At 35.7% G+C, this 15,807-nt stretch overlaps 1 protein-coding gene across 1 annotated transcript in view; it reads left to right on the top strand.

Moving 5' to 3' along the window:
* Positions 1-15,807, top strand: part of AKAP9 (A-kinase anchoring protein 9) — a gene marked incomplete at its 3' end in the record, with an annotated part of 100,078 nt that overhangs the window by 19,097 nt on the left and 65,174 nt on the right. The window contains exons 2-3 of the mRNA XM_079538353.1: positions 6,107-6,361; positions 11,025-11,069. Coding sequence (XP_079394479.1) covers positions 6,107-6,361; positions 11,025-11,069 — 300 coding nt within the window. The remainder of the gene's footprint in view (positions 1-6,106; positions 6,362-11,024; positions 11,070-15,807) is intronic.

The raw sequence follows: 15,807 nt of genomic DNA, 5'->3' as shown, positions 1-15,807 counted from the left end.
TCAGTGCTGAAATCTGTTGTGTATAGGACAAAAAGAGATGGAGTGCCACTTTCTTATCTAATACAGCTGCTAGATATCCTGTTCAGCACCTCTGTAGGGGCAGACCATGGTGAATTTATCAATTTGCTGGCCTGATAGGAAATAAATAGCCTAGGTAGGGTTATCCTGCCCATATCTTCTTGCTGCTTTGTGGACTGTCTTCCCTGTCCCTTTTTTGAGTGTCTTTTCTGCTGCCGTTGAATGTAAAAATGCTATTGTATAACAGCATAATAAAGCCAGATGAGAGAGAACTTCACAGTATGAATATGAGTGATGACAGTAGATATTTCTTCATTTATTAAGGGGACAGTGGAATGGACAGCTTGGACATAGACTTGAACCAGAACAGATCTGTGAATCACATGCCTGTGAGTGATGCCTAAAATTCAAATTCAGATTGGCCTTTTTGGTTTGCCCTTCTTGAATTGCAAAACACTTAAGTCGAGACTTCGTGGAACATATCTGTGCATCGTAATCCCAAGCCAGATCTCTGCTTTTGACCCTTCTATGTCATTGAAAGCCTTTGCTTTCAATGCAAATGCAAAAGCACATTTTAAAACAAGATAGCAGTCAGTTATATTCCAAATAATTTGGTTTCACTTTCTCACTAATGATTCAGAAAGTTTACCTTATTATCTTTTGGTGATGAGAATTCAGAGCATTATAATTGGAAAGACCAGAGCCTTTCAACTGAAGGACTATTTTTGAGCTTCATTTAGACTCATGGTGCACCTGAGTGTCACCTTGCGTTCTTGTTAAGAGTATTTCTGATTTTGAGACAAACGTTAGTTACCACCTGCCTGTACAGTTTCCTACAATGCATGCTATAATTTCAGATGCAGCTCAGAGCAAACTGTTCAGCATTCACTCCATGCGCAGAATAAACAAGCCTTTCTCCATCAGATCTGTGACTCTTCTCTTTCAGCAAGTCCCAAGCAACACCTGCCAAAGAGCACTACTTTGCTTTTGCCTATCCTCAGTGCGCCTGGATACAGATCCTGCTCTGGTGGAGAACTTCCATCTGCTGGGTGGAAGGTTTTAGATATGCTCTCTGCTTTTAAACATAACATTTACATCATCCTAACTGCAGTTAGGAGTTGTTTGTTGGGTTTGCTACCTTTTTTCCTTTATATTGTGAGATCAGATTCTCAAATAATGAATGGCTTTACTACTATCAAATTCTGATTCACAAAACAGGATTTGGGGTTTTTTCAGTCACAGAATAAAACATTTAATCCCAAAATTGGTGTATAGACTGTTGTATTCATGTCTTTCTTATTTGCTATGGTAGGCATTAGCAGCAGCCCTTTCAAAGGAGTTTCCCTTTGTTGTTGTGAGGGTGTTCTGCATGCTCCTGCTCAGCTTGTTGCCCACCAGAACTCACAAGACCCCTTCAGCAGAGCTGCTCACCAGGCCACTCAGTTCCCAGCCCTTCACTGCTGCATGACATAATTGCATTCTGTGTGCAGGACTTGACCTTTATCTTTGTTAAACCTCCTGCAGTTCTTGTTGGCTTCATCTTCCAGTCTCTTGGGGTCTCTCTGTATGGTGGCACTTCCTTCTGGTGTATCTGCCTTTCCATTCATGTTCATCCATGAACTTGGTTAAGATGCATTCAGTCTCATCATCTGTATTATCCATAAAGGCACTGAGTAGTACAGGACCAAGTGTAACTCCACTTGTGATGGCTAACAACTTGGCTTTGAGCCACTGACCACATCTCTGAGCTATGGATAATATTCAGAAGTCCTCATCTTACACTGACTGATTCAGAGGTGAGCTGGTCCTATACAGTGTGGACAGCAGGCTGAGAACTCCCAATTAAGGGAAGTCCTCTTCTGTTTGTTTATCCCATTCATCTGAAGTTCAAGCAGGATCTGGAACATCTTTCAAAGTGATGATAGATAAGATATGCAAGGCCATGGTGTAGATCTCCACTCATGTTTTTATTGTACATTGTAAAAGGAGAAAAGAAAAATTGCTTGCCTGCAGCAACTCCTTTGAGGTGCTTTTTTTTTGTTTTGTCTGTGTAAGTTCATAGCTGATCTCTCTACTCTGCTTAAGAGGAACTGTGGCAGATGAACAGATCCTGCTCCTTCTGTAAAAGGTGTGTGTCTGAATTTGAAAATTCAAATCCAGTACTGTTTGTGTGCAGGTAGAAGAGGCATAACCGTATAACAGTACCCGTACAGCATGTGCTATACATAAAACTTTTTGTTCTAGAGGTTATGGATTATTTCTTTTTAAAGCAATAGGTATAGCAAAAATTGTTTGTCTTATTTCATACCAGCTCTCTTCAGAGGCATTTCAATTCCTGCTAACTGTTGTAGGTCTGCAAATGACACACGCAGATGTGATTTATTGTAGAAGAATGTTAAGGACTGATAAGTAGCAGCAAATAGGGATAGGACAACAACTTGTTTTAAACAGAGCTTAATATGTTTCTGTTTTAAGGACTCCTGTGTGTATCAAATAAAAATATAGCTATAAAAATATACCTGTAGTTCAGTCAGACTATATTTGAATTCAATTGGTATACAGCAGATCCTTGCAATTAAAATTTCTGGCACAATTATCGCAGAGTGTGCTGAAGATGTTCTATTTACTACTATAATTATAACAACAGCATTATTTATTCAGTTTTAATGAGTGATGTGGTTTACACAAGTCATCTCTGCTGCTATACAAGTTAATGTGCTTCTTTCTCAAGAGCTTTTAGTTCCTAATAGTATTGGATTATTCTCTGCTTTTCTGATTTTCTGCCTGTTACAGGATACCAAAGTTTAAAACCTTAAGTAATTTTGTATCTTGTCTGGGTAGTCTTGCTAAGGTCTGTCCTGTGTTGTTCTGGGATTTGTAAGAAGGGAGAGAACTAGATATATTAATCTTCTGAGTACCTAAGTTCTTATATTCAGTCACTACTTTATTGTGGGGAAACTGCTTTGAAAAGCGTAGCGATTACTTATTTGTGTTCTGCATGCTTCTCTGTTCTATGCCTGTGACTTCTGCTAAGTGTTTTTCTAAGAGGTGCAATGTCTTGTGCATCCTCAGAATTTAGTGCTGACATTTAATCACTTCCCATTTATCAAATTAACAGAGAGCTGGGCAACTGCTGTAAATGGTACCTCTGGAATTCTAAGCCTGAAAACAAACAAATGTGCAATGTAAGGTGCTCAGTCCCTCTTGCTCCTTCCAGTTCTGAGCCAGTTCTGAGGCTTTCAGTGACTGGGGTGGGATCCATCCTGCTTCATCAGTAACTGCCGAGTTTGCATCTTTTGCTCGGACCTTTTGTAACTTGATGAAGACATGAGTTGTTTCAGAGACATTACAAATGCAATGTTAAGTCCTCCACAGGCTTTATTTACAAGCTGGTGTACCTAAAAGGCAAGATAAAGGAATGAATGGTGGCATCAATTTTGTTTGCATTCAAAAACATATTTTTCTAGAACTCCAAACTGTGGAAGTAGTTTTCTGTTTCAATTCTAAAAGGTTTTTTCCATAGTTCCCGTGACTGCTGATGGGCTTTTTTTTTTTTTTTTCCTGCTTGTCATTGAAATGTAGCCAGATCCTCAGCTTGAGCTCCTAAATTCCATTTCCTGAAGGAATTCTGCATCTGAGACTGCTGTCTTGAGCTGAGAACCATAGGATGCATTTGCTCAGCAGTAGCTTTTTGTTATAATGCTTCTCTCATATCTAACTTATTACTTCGATTTAAACCGTTAATTTGAAGTCAAGTTCCATTAGTCGATACTTCTGTGTATATGTGAATGTGCTGGGTATATATTGCCATTATTTGTAAGTGCATCTGCCATTAACAGTGTAATTATTTCCAAGATACTAGATGCTTATACAGAAATTACCAGTTAGGAACTTGTGTGATATAAAATGCATCATTTCCAGCTTTCATGTGTGCCCATCCACAGCAGTGTTCAATTAAGTTGTGTTTGCAACTGACCTGGTAGGGTTTGATCAGTAAATTCTTAACTAGTGCAAATTGACAACTTAATTTTAGGAGAGAAATCTGGCATCCCTCTGTGCTTCATCTGAAATATTCATAATACTTGAGGGGAGTATTCAGTAATGGAATAATTCAGTTGTCCTTGAGATAGACATCTAATTTTGCAGACAAAAGAAGACTGTAAAGCAGCTTTAAAAAAGCCAACTTAATTTTCCACTCCAGAAGCTTTCAATCAAATTGGAAAAGAGAGCTCTTGACCAGTGAATCTACGTGTCTTGCATTATTTAAAAATAATGAATATATATATATAAGTAATTGGTCAAACTGAAATCAGATGCTGTTTTATTTCCGTGTGGCATTTGGACGTAGTCTGCTTTTTTATGATAAATTAAAAACTAATTTTTGAGGTAAATTGGTGATTTTAAGTGAATGTGGCAGTAGTGTAAGGAGACAGAATCTTCCCATTTTTGGGAAGATTCCCATTTTGGGAAGCGTGTTTTTCTAAGTGCAGTTTCTTCCTGACACTTTGAAGACAGGAGGAGACTAGCCTTTCCTTTTTGTTCAGAATTTATGGAGTGTATAAACTCTGGTAGGTTTTTGTGAAATAAGGGAAGTTACAGATTTTAAAAATAGAGAAAAATTCCTGAAGTTGAACTAATTAGGGTGGAAGTAAGCATTAAATACGTAGGTGAGCATATTTGGCTCAGCAAATCTTCAGGTCCACTGTAAACAGAGCAGGAGCCATATGCCAAGCTGTCAGTCGTCCTGGGGCTGCAGAGAAGGAAGCCACGGAGAAATACGAATAAAGGGACTAAAGGATAAACTTGCCAGAAGTGAGACCTGATCTGCAAGTGACACATTTACTTACTTTATGGCCTCCCAGCCATCCTGAGGCCAAACGAGAACTACAGAGCTCTGCAAGTGACGGCTCATGCTGTAGCAGAACAGTGCCTGGAAAGGGGCATCCTCATGTCCAGCTTGCTCTGAGTGTGCTGAAGAGGCTGAATGGAAGCCTGGCTTTCTCGGGTGGTGAATATCATGTGCCAACTTGCTATTTTACTGTAGCTTTACTTGAAATCACAGTAAATTTGTAAAGAATGCCTGACGTGTGTATCAGTTAATATAAAAAGTATTTAGAGCTTGATGGTCTTTGTTATGCGGTGTATATACTTTAGAGCTACATTTATGAAATATACTCCAGCTTAAAGAGTCATTGGACTTTTTATTTGGAATATAATGTTGTATGTTACCAGATTTTATTGTTGGGACTGATGTAGTTTTGGATTTTAATTGGTAAAACCCGCCAGGGTTGTTTTTCTTATTGGAACAGAAATTCTGTTGCTAAGGAAAAATATTTTAAATGGATTTTCTTGTGTAAACCACTATGAAGTGATTAAAAGTAATAAGCTCTTCAAAAGACAGTGTCTTACAGTATTTGAATAGCTTATATACTAATTGGTTTTTCAACTGTGTGCTTGGCTCACCTGTGACTTTTTGTTCACCATCATGTTTTGCTACAAGGTAGTGAGTATCTTCTGATTTGCTCGCTGTCTGTAGATTATTCCCTTATTATATATTTCACTGTTTCTTTATGATGTTTTCAGTGCCTTCAGGTGCTTTCTTATGTTCTAACAATTATTTTTTTTAAACAACTTTATTAAAAAAAGATTTGATAAGCGCTACTATAAGAGATTGTTTTTATCTGTTTCTGGAATAGGAAAAAAGTAATTTCTATAAATTATTTTTGAGTTATTAGTTACTGTGAAATCAGAGATTTTTATCACACTTGTGCTTTACAATGACATTTGTACCTTTACCTTTGGATGCTTTGATTCCTTGGTTTCTGTCTGTGAAACTGTAACTGGCCAGTACGAAACCTTAAAGGAATTCATAATAGAATGTTGTTTTTCTTTGAAGATTTTTAAAAACAAAGTATGTGAATAGAGATAGAGTGTGTGAATCTGTCTTGATATATGCAGCATTAACTTCCAGGTAGTGATTAGTTTGAAGCTTTATGTAGAGCAGCTGGTAAGCCACTCTGCATGGGGGATGTCTTTAGTAATAAAGAGGAAAACTTTCACCTTTAACAAGATTTTGTCTTCTGTACAGCTTGCCCAGTTTAGGCAGAGGAAAGCACAAAGTGATGGACAGAGCACATCAAAGAAGCAGAAAAAGAAAAGGAAAACAGCAAGCATCAAAGATGAAGAATCAATACAGGATGGGATTGATACTGATAGATCTCGAGGTGATGAAACATCTACATGCAGCAGCCGAAGAGGAGCAGCTGCAACTGCTGACTTTGCTGTTACAAGAACTTTGCACAGTGGAGAAATTATCAAACACATCCAGGCTTACACCAGTGAGGTAAGTTTGTTGTTGCAAACTGTTGGTGTAAACTATAGTTTACAGGTTGGGAGGCAAAATAATCTATTAATTTTGGGAATGGAAATAAATTATTTGAGGCTATACATATGGTTTCCTTGCCTCTGCTTTCTGTCTTTAAAATATCCAGAGTGTTTTCTACTTGTCTGCTGGCATCTTGTTTTCCATAATCAGTGTACCATAGATCATAGAAATTTTGTTTGTACTCCATAAATAGACAAGAGCTTGTTTTATTGCTTCATTTTATGCATTTTGTTTTATTAAAAGTTTACAAATTGCTGTGGTTTTTTGATCCCTGCAACCATGGCTACAGCAAAATGTAAAGCTAAGCATCTTTCTTGTATACATTACATACTTAGAGTCTTTCTTGTTAATGAGGAGTGAATTTAGAAAATGCTACTTAGCACTGGATGGCTTAAGAGACTAATAAACAGATACTCTACTTTTACTACTATAATCCTGCTTGCTAATGGTTGGAAGTACATGCTCTGGGAAGGTTGTAAGATGCCTTGTGTGATATACACTGGCAGTCCAGGTCAGTTTCGAGTGGGCATAAGTTCAAGTAACCTATGTTGTTACCAATATGTATATAGGAAGAAGAGATGCTGATGTTATTTACAGTATAGGTTATTTCATTATTGAAAGCAATGCCTCTAAAAGGAAATGAGTATCACTTTGAACTAGCAGTTCAGTTCAGATTCTGAGTTCTGTCCATGTGAATACAGTCTTTTCTGACACAGACAGTGCAGATGACAGTGTGTGTGAATGAAAACTCATGAAGTAATTGATGATCAACTTATGATTTTAAGCCTGTAGGTACACTAGATAGACTTAACATCATAGATACTTGTTCTTAAAATTTAGGTTATTGTACTTAAAAGTTCATGCCAAAGCTTCAAAAATATCTGTAGTAACTCAGTGAAACTGTCTGTTAAATTCATAGCTTTCTTTTGAGGAGAGAATGGCATTATAAAACAGCATTAATTACCAGAATGGTCGTTTTCACATGTGTAAAGATGAGACTTCTTTGTCTTTTAAGGAAAAGAGAAAGGAGTACTTTGTGAAGCTGGAAGGAATGATCAGCTTATCTACAGGTAAAGAGAGAGGACTGATAGGGCAGAGAGCTGTAAAGAGGGAATTGCTTATAATGTTGTTTTAACAATACTGTAGTCTACACGCATAAGATAATTGTATGAAGAAACTTTCTAGCCCAACGTATTTTGAAATACATCATGATTGCATGTTCTCAGACTCTGCTGTTATACTCACTCTCAGTCAAGATCCCTGCTACAATTGGAGAAATGGGGTAAAGTATAAAAACATAGAATAGTTTAGATTGGAAGGGATTTTCAAGATGATGTAATCTAATTCTGTGCTCAAAGCAAGTCTAATGAAATCAGTTTGTTCCCAGTAGCCTATATTGGCCTCTGAAAGCTAAAAGAAGACATTCATGGTTATAAAAATGAAGAAATTATGTTGCAGTTGCAAAAGATTTCTCACATAGATTTTTTCTTAAGATCAGGCATTGTTTTTCTTAGGTCTGTCTTATTCTGACCTGAATGAAAAAAAACAAAGCATCTTATGTTAGTTTGGTTCATTTGTTCATTTTATAAATGAACTTAAATGAATAAGCATGGGGATTGCTGTTCATTCATAACTTATCTCTGCTGAACTGTTCATGACTTACTGATTCCTACAACAGTATTTGCTTCCACAAGGAAAAAAAAGCTACTCCCAACTGAGAGATCATTTTCTTTTGTTACATGTTATCAGTGCCCTGCTTATTCATTTGAGTAAGTAATTGATATTTTTGAGTTGAAAGATAATTGCTAAAGTGTCTGTTTGTGCAGTATTGATAGAAGAAAAATTCTGAAATCGTTTCAAACAATTTCTTAATTTACTGGTTTTGTTCTTTTAAGTGCAGTGCTTCAGATGGTGAGCCTGTATAATTGGATTAGAGCTTGCTTAGCTGAAATGGCAGCCAATGTAACAGGCAGTTTCAGGCTAATCCATGCAGTAGGGAATTAAAGACAGTTTCTTTGAGCTGTTTGCTTTTTCACCCAGTGTTAAATCTTTGTAGGCTGCTGTGTCAGGAGAGTAAGGCAAGATTACTGGAGGCATTATGCAGGATTACTTTCTACCTAAATTTCAATTCAATTTGCTTATTTCACCTTTTACTGGAATTCATATTTGGAATTGTTATTTTTATGCCATGAAATAGAACACCTGAGTACACTGCATATCTATCTAAAAATCCTGACTGGACTTCCTTCCCGTGGTTGTACAGACAGAAATTGATCTCTCTGCAACTTTTATACTATGAATTTTAGTCCTTGGTCCTTGGACAAACATATTTGGTAGAAGTTTTAGAATGGCTTACCTGCTCACTCAAGTAGATAATAAAGTATATGGTCCCATGTTCGTTGTTTCATTTTCATAACTTAGTGCAATTGTTAGTTATTCCCTGAGATTTCACACACAAGGAACAGAAATAGAGTAAGGAGGAGACATTGGATAGGATTCTTGAGAAGGAAGAAAAGTGACAGTGATGATTATGGAGAAACAGAGAGGGCACCTGAATGAGAAAAAGTGCAGCTGCTGGATGTAGTTGCGGCACTCCCATGTTAGAAGTATGAAAGCAAAGGGCAACCAAAGGCTTGAGCTAGGAAAGAAACATCCCAGGATGTACAATAAAGTGGAAAACATTAGGGGTGAGGAGGGTGAGCAGTTAGACTTACTAACTCTGAAATTATCCATGTAGAAGAAAAGTCTTTGTGTATATACAAAGCATTTGGGGTTTTAGCTTGAAAATTTATGAGGCTGAGTTCCGTATTTCCAAAGACAAGAAAACTCATTATGCACTCAGATTAGTTCTTTGTTGGTGGTGATTTCTGATGTGGGAAATTTAGACACTGAGTGGTGGGGTACCTCACTGCAGACTTATTTAAGGAGAATAAAGTAGAGATGCACTGATAGTTCCACTGGTAAATCTTGTTCTTTATATGGAAGTTTTTGCTTGATTAAGACCATATTTAGTTAATAATCCTTTTCTAAATTTATCCTATCTGGAAGCCACATTATTATAGACTGCAGCAGGATTTTGTTTGCTGTTTTTCTGTAATTAAAATTTTCTTGCAAACTGGCCTACCTAAAATAAACTTGTTTTTGCTTCTGCCTACTAATTAAGCCATGTTCAAAAATGAATCTAGAATTTTGTAGTTATGTTTGCATAACAGTTTACACTGAAGTCCTTTAAAAAGTCAATGGATTCTGTTAACGAATATTCACCTGTGTGGATTTTCTAAAGGAGCATAACTATCACTTCTCAGTTGTGGCTAATTTAGTATTTTAAGTTCTTTTGTTAGTCCTGTGATAATGTTGGACATCCGGTACTGTAGAGCATCTCTTCTGAGCAATGCTTAACTGCATATAGAAAAAAGGTTCTCTGAAAAGGACATCCTGTTTTCCATATGCAGATTTCCTTCTTTCTGTATCATCTTGCAGTATTTCCTCTGAATAACGTTCAGCAATGAAATTAATTTTGATTTTCTGTGAAGTACTTATGTCTAATGTGTTATCATTGTGGTAGTAGCTGCCTAGATGCTAGTTGGCTATAAAGGGACTTCAAGATGTCTGTTCTGTGTATTTCAGTCATCAACTATGTTCTTAGCAAAGAAAATATTAAAGAATAAAATTTTATTGCTAGAAGCGATTACCTATAAGAAAAAGCGTGGCTGGTCAAAGAAAGGTTAACTAGCAACCTAAAGTCATAGTGAAACAGAAACCTATTTCTGATTCCATAAATTAATGGTAGAACTGATGAATACCTTTGTTTGTGTTGTGTTGCTAACAAAATGTGTATGTGTATATATATATATATATATATATAAATATATAAAATTATTATTTTTAAAATTATTTGCTTTTAAATTGAACCCCTCTGATGGGCTATATAAAATTTAATTACTTGTGCTGACCAAAGAATAATAGAAGCATAGAGCGTGGATGGCTTAATAATTGAAGGTTTTTTTAATGAATTATGGTTGGTCATGTTTTGGTAATAAAGCAACTAAAGAATGACATTGAAGTCTTACACTGTTGGAGATTGATGTGTGCGCTCATAGGATTTAAGTTTTTTAATTGATTTTTAGCAAGGGGTGGATTAAGCTCTTAACTCAGAAGACATATCCACTTAACTTGAGTTTATTTGTCTATCTTTCTGTAGCTCTCTTTAAATAAACCCCTTGGTAAATATACTTAGTATTAGCAGTCAAAGAAATAACTAGACTGTTTTGAAGGCTGAAGTAAACAGTTTTAAAAGATTATTTGTGCTGCTAGAAGATATTGCACAACTAAACTGTGACAGATTCCCATTAAAAATTATATGTCCACATATTTGTTATCTACGTAAGGAAAATGCATAACAGTGCAATTTTTCCTGGTTTTGAGCAAATTAATTTGCTTTTATTTAAATCCGGGATTTCAAGGAATTTAAGATGACCTTTGCTATATATATTCAAACAACATTAATGGACACCTCTTATGTTTTTTGAATACTGTCTATCTTCTCAGAAAGGAATGGAAAGTATCTTCTTTAATATTTGTAGATTGCCATCGTTGTAAATATTTTAATATTTTGTTTTAGCCGGAAATTGAAATTTCCACTGCAGTAGAAGATTACAGTTCTGAGGTAAGACTGAAGTAACACTTCCTTTCTAACTTTACTTTTGACTTTTTCTTTTACATGTTTATTGAAATGCTGTACACTGTTTTCCAAAAAGAGGAAGAACGAAAGAGTACACGTGATGTTATATACAAAGCTGTTTCAGATCATTACTGGTATGATCAATATACCATTAAAGCAAACATTTTGTTGACTTCATAATAGGATGGGTACTATTATCAGTAATACTGCGGATTTATGAGCTGTTGTAACATTGTCACCATTGTGGTTGTAGTAATGCTTTGTATTGCCATTGAGCTGTGCATAATTCCTTCTCATTTGCATTCCTTCTCATTTGCATAAAAAATATTTAACAAGTTGATTATGTTTTAATGAGTTCCAAAGTAGCTGTTGCTCAAACACTGGCTGGTCATCACTCTGTTGCTGGTAGGTGGTGAGTGAATGCCTTTGCATCATTTATTTTTCCTACACTTCTTGAACTATTTTTGTCTCAACCCATGATTTTGTCTTTTTCCAATTCTTTCCCCATCCTGCCTGTGGGGGAGAATGAGTGTCTGGGTACAGGCCTTAGATACTGCACACCAAGACATCCGCTATGTGTCCCTGTCACTTAAGAGGGAAGTAGGCAATATGAAAATCCGTTATTGCCAAATAAAGCAGTTTATTGTTTGTAAGGAGAAAATACTTCAAGTTCAACTGCGTGATGAGAACATTTTTGCAAGAAATAGCTGTAGAATATCTGATTCCTATAAAAATTGTTTATAATAAAAAAAAAAAAAAATCATGGTTCAAACATGAGCTTTCTGTAGTTATGGTCCACTTTTTGTAGTGCAGCACTTTTGCAAAATACCCCAGAATCTTAACTTTGGCAGCTAGTAAGAGAGGATCAGGTAATCAACATGCTTTCATTGCTGAAGTGATTTGATTTAGGATACATAGTGTTCTTTCCTTGATTTAGCCTTTTCTAGGACAGGATCAGTGCACTTCCTCTTAGCCTCTTGTGAAATCACTGTTATAAAATTTTTCCATAGATTTTGTTTCAGACTTTTTAGTTTGAGTTTTTTTATCGTATCTCTCTTCCCCAGTTAGATTCTTTCTTTCCTGCATCTTCCTCCTGTCTTGTTTATAAGCATTCTCACTTTCTTCTGGTGTGTTAGGAGAAGATGCTTGGGAGTGCACTGAAAATATTCCTTCACATTTATTGTTGATTACTTTCAGACATTGATTAGTGAAACAAATGGACCCTTGGTCCAATTAGTTATGATCGTTGTTACGGCATGTTAGATGTGATGCAAATAGAAAAAAAAATCTGAGTCAGGCACATCTGGGTTGAAGAGTCCAGTCCAGCTGTTTGACACATCTGTAAATGGAAGAAAGAAGTAATAAATGAAAGACTGAAAGGTTCAAAGGGTTGAAGCTTAAGTGAGGAAAAAAGTCGGATTAAAGGTTTAATATTGGTCTTAGATAAAATATGCGTTATTTTGTCCAATGAATTAGAAGAAGGAAAGAACAAAAAGAATCTGAGTTTAAATGTGGTAAGATGATTGATAGTGCAGCGTGTCACAGAGTTTGCCATTGAAAGTGAAACAAATACACTTTTGAATATCTGCTGTGACCTTACTGTAACTTTTTAGAATATATACATCACCACAGTATGTAATCATTGCTAAATGGAATATGGAAAGAGTGAACCTTTGAAAATAGTTGATAATGGCATTGATGTTCATTTATGTACACACTCTCTGTATTTTTTGTAAGCTTCCTTTTAATTACTGAAAGGACCTGACCTCCATTTTGGAATTCTTTGAATCCATCCATTTGTACAAATACAAGTCTTTTTCATCCATCTTTTTGTTCATCTTTCAGAACAACTGTATTCTCTGTAGTGGTTTTTGTCAGAAATTATGTTGAAGTTGGGGCTCACAGTGAAATAGGTCATAAATCATTTGCTTTGTTATAGTTGTTAAAATAAGCCATATGCTTTTAATTATTCAGCCCCTTGGGGATTTGGATGAAATTTAGTGATGAGCACATCTCTCTTTGAGAGGCTTTTTACAACCGGACACATGGTTGTAAGTAGTTTACTAAAATAAATATATATATATATATATATAGAAGGAACTAGTGAATGTTTCTATCAAAATTCTTGTGTTACAGGATCTTTTTTTTCATATGGTCTCTTCTCCAATGTTCTTCTGTCATCTTTCTAAATACCTACACTGTTAGAGGTGGTACTCAGACTGAAGATTGACAAATCTTTTATATGACTCACTTCCTTTCTGAAACAAATTATTCAGTTTGAGCAAGAATGAAACCTACCTGAATAATTTTATATTAAATGATTGTGGTGGTTATGTATGTACATTTATGGTTTAACCTCCGAACTACGGGAAATTAGGCTTTTTCAGCAGTTAGTTGTTTGGGCTTTTTTATAACTATGTAAGGTAAAATTGTTGCTGTATATTTGCTATATTCCTTAATTTTTATGGTATTGATGTGATCTGCATGGATTATTTTTTTCTCTCAGTGCCTCTTCCCAATTTGCAAACTGTACCTCAAAAAATGTAGATACGAAAACTTACAAAATTATTTTATTTCCCTTTCTTGATCCTTATTTCTTTCCCTTTTCTTTGTAAATGCTAATGATATTCTATATGTTAACCTTTATGCATAGTCATCACACAAAGAAATCTTCTGTTGTGTTTTAATACTGTATGGAAAAATACATTAAACCATAATATTTTTGAAGACTTGTTTTTTGTAAAAAGTTACTAGCCTTATTTACATTCTATGATTGTCATTATTTTTGAGAGAAACTGCAAATTATTTTCACTTATAGAGTTAAAAAAAAAAAAAAAATTTTCTCCAGTTGTCATAATTGCTAATTTTAGCTATGTTCCATAAAGTCAATTGTGATGTAACTAGAAAAATGATTAAAATCCTAAGAGCACAGTCAAGTATTAATTCTTTTAAATAACCAAGTGTCCAAAATGCACAAGAAAAGAAAAACTAAAAACATTAGATAAAACGTAACTCTATTCCAGATACTTTTGTATGTTTCTACTACTAAATCAAAACAGTTTTCAAACCAGAATTCTGCTTGCCAATTTATAATAGGTTAAATTATTTTCATGCATTTGGATATTTTTTACATTTTGCAATGAGTGATCAATAAGTATTGATTTACACTAAGCCTGAGTTTGCAGTATATAAGGAGAATTCTCTGTAGCATGGACATCACTGTTACCAGTAATAACATATTTTGTGTAACAACTCAGTGTTTTTGAGGTATGCTTTCAGGAATTCCAAAGTCTAAGGAACATTAGCAAGGCTGTGTTGAATCTGCAGTGAAGTGCAGTGATTTCATAAATTTAATCCTGACCTCTGGTGGCAGTTGTCATAAATTGCTGCCTTACTTAATGGTGGAAGTTGTTTTTTACTTGTATTTTTCTGAAGAAGCTTGTGTTCACTTGCCTAAGCATGTGTATTTACTGATGCAATAGAAATGATGTTTTTTCTTTTAGACTAGAATAGACTACAAATTGTATTTCTATGTTATTATATTAGTAAATACCGTGCTTGTGAATTAGTTTGAAAATACAAGCAAGGAAGAAAACTTGAATTTAAGATGTCCTTTGGGGGACTTCCATAACCCACATACCTTATGCTCACCCAAGCAGTTGCTCCTGAGTAGCAAATGTGTTGTAAAATTGAGTTTTTCCTTACCTTGTGGTTATTTTTTTATGCAGTTGTATTCAGGGCTCATTATTCCTTGCTTCCGTTACCTTCCTTTATCTTATCTTATGTGGTTTGATTTCTTCTTGAAACGTGTAATTGTATTCTGGGAATATGTAACTAAGCACTTCATGAGACGTTAAGGTATAAGGAAATTTCAGAGTTAAAGGTGAATTGCAAAGCTTTAAAGGAACAAATTAAAAGATGGCTTAAAGAAGAACTGTGTACAGATTAACCACAGGGCTCAGGAGACAGTGCCTGAGCCCAGTAGGCCTTGTGCAGACATCTGTTAACACTGAAGTTAATATCTGGGACTTCCGGCTTCCTATATGGTAGAGGAGTAAGAAATTAATTTTGAAATGAGATATTTTGAAGCTAACAGCCTGCAGCTGCTCACAGGGATCCCAACCAGACAGCGCTCAGAGTGGTGATCTGAGGCCTTTTTGTGTAGGTTACAGTGCACAGTGTTGTCCTGTTGTTGTAACATGCATTTTAAAAGGAGGCATAAGAAATTTGAAAGGAGAAGGTGTGGTGTGAGAAACAGAGTTGACTAAGGTGTTACTGTGGTTCATGTCTGTTACAGCTAACAACAAGGCTTCTGTGACATGAAGCAGCATTTCTAAAGTTCCACACAGTTGTTTGGATATGCTAAAATCCCTTTTAAGATTTTTCTGTAGAAATTTCAGCTGCCAGGGAGTCTGGAACATCTAATGAAGGCATTTATGTCTGCCCTAGCAGAGCTTGTTATAAAGCATGTAAGAGTCACTGGTTGTTCCACACTGAAATGATTTATGGGAAGAGAAGTGCATTCACTTCTCTGTGTGGTAGCTTGCAAGAATCATACACTACATCTTTATCAATTAAGTCTAAATTAAATAATGGTTAAAAAGAAGGAAAAGAAGTATTAATCCGGGCCACGAGCCGGAGTCCAAATAAAGACATTACTGCCAGGCACTCTGTAGACACTTGTATTTCTGAATGAAAAGCAAACATCTGGCAAAACACAAGG

Source organism: Tetrao urogallus, assembly GCF_951394365.1.
Source record: "Tetrao urogallus genome assembly, chromosome: 7".
Classification (NCBI taxonomy): Eukaryota; Metazoa; Chordata; class Aves; order Galliformes; family Phasianidae; genus Tetrao; species Tetrao urogallus.
Note: the sequence above shows the minus strand (reverse complement) of the source record. Positions and strands in the feature narration are given on the sequence as shown.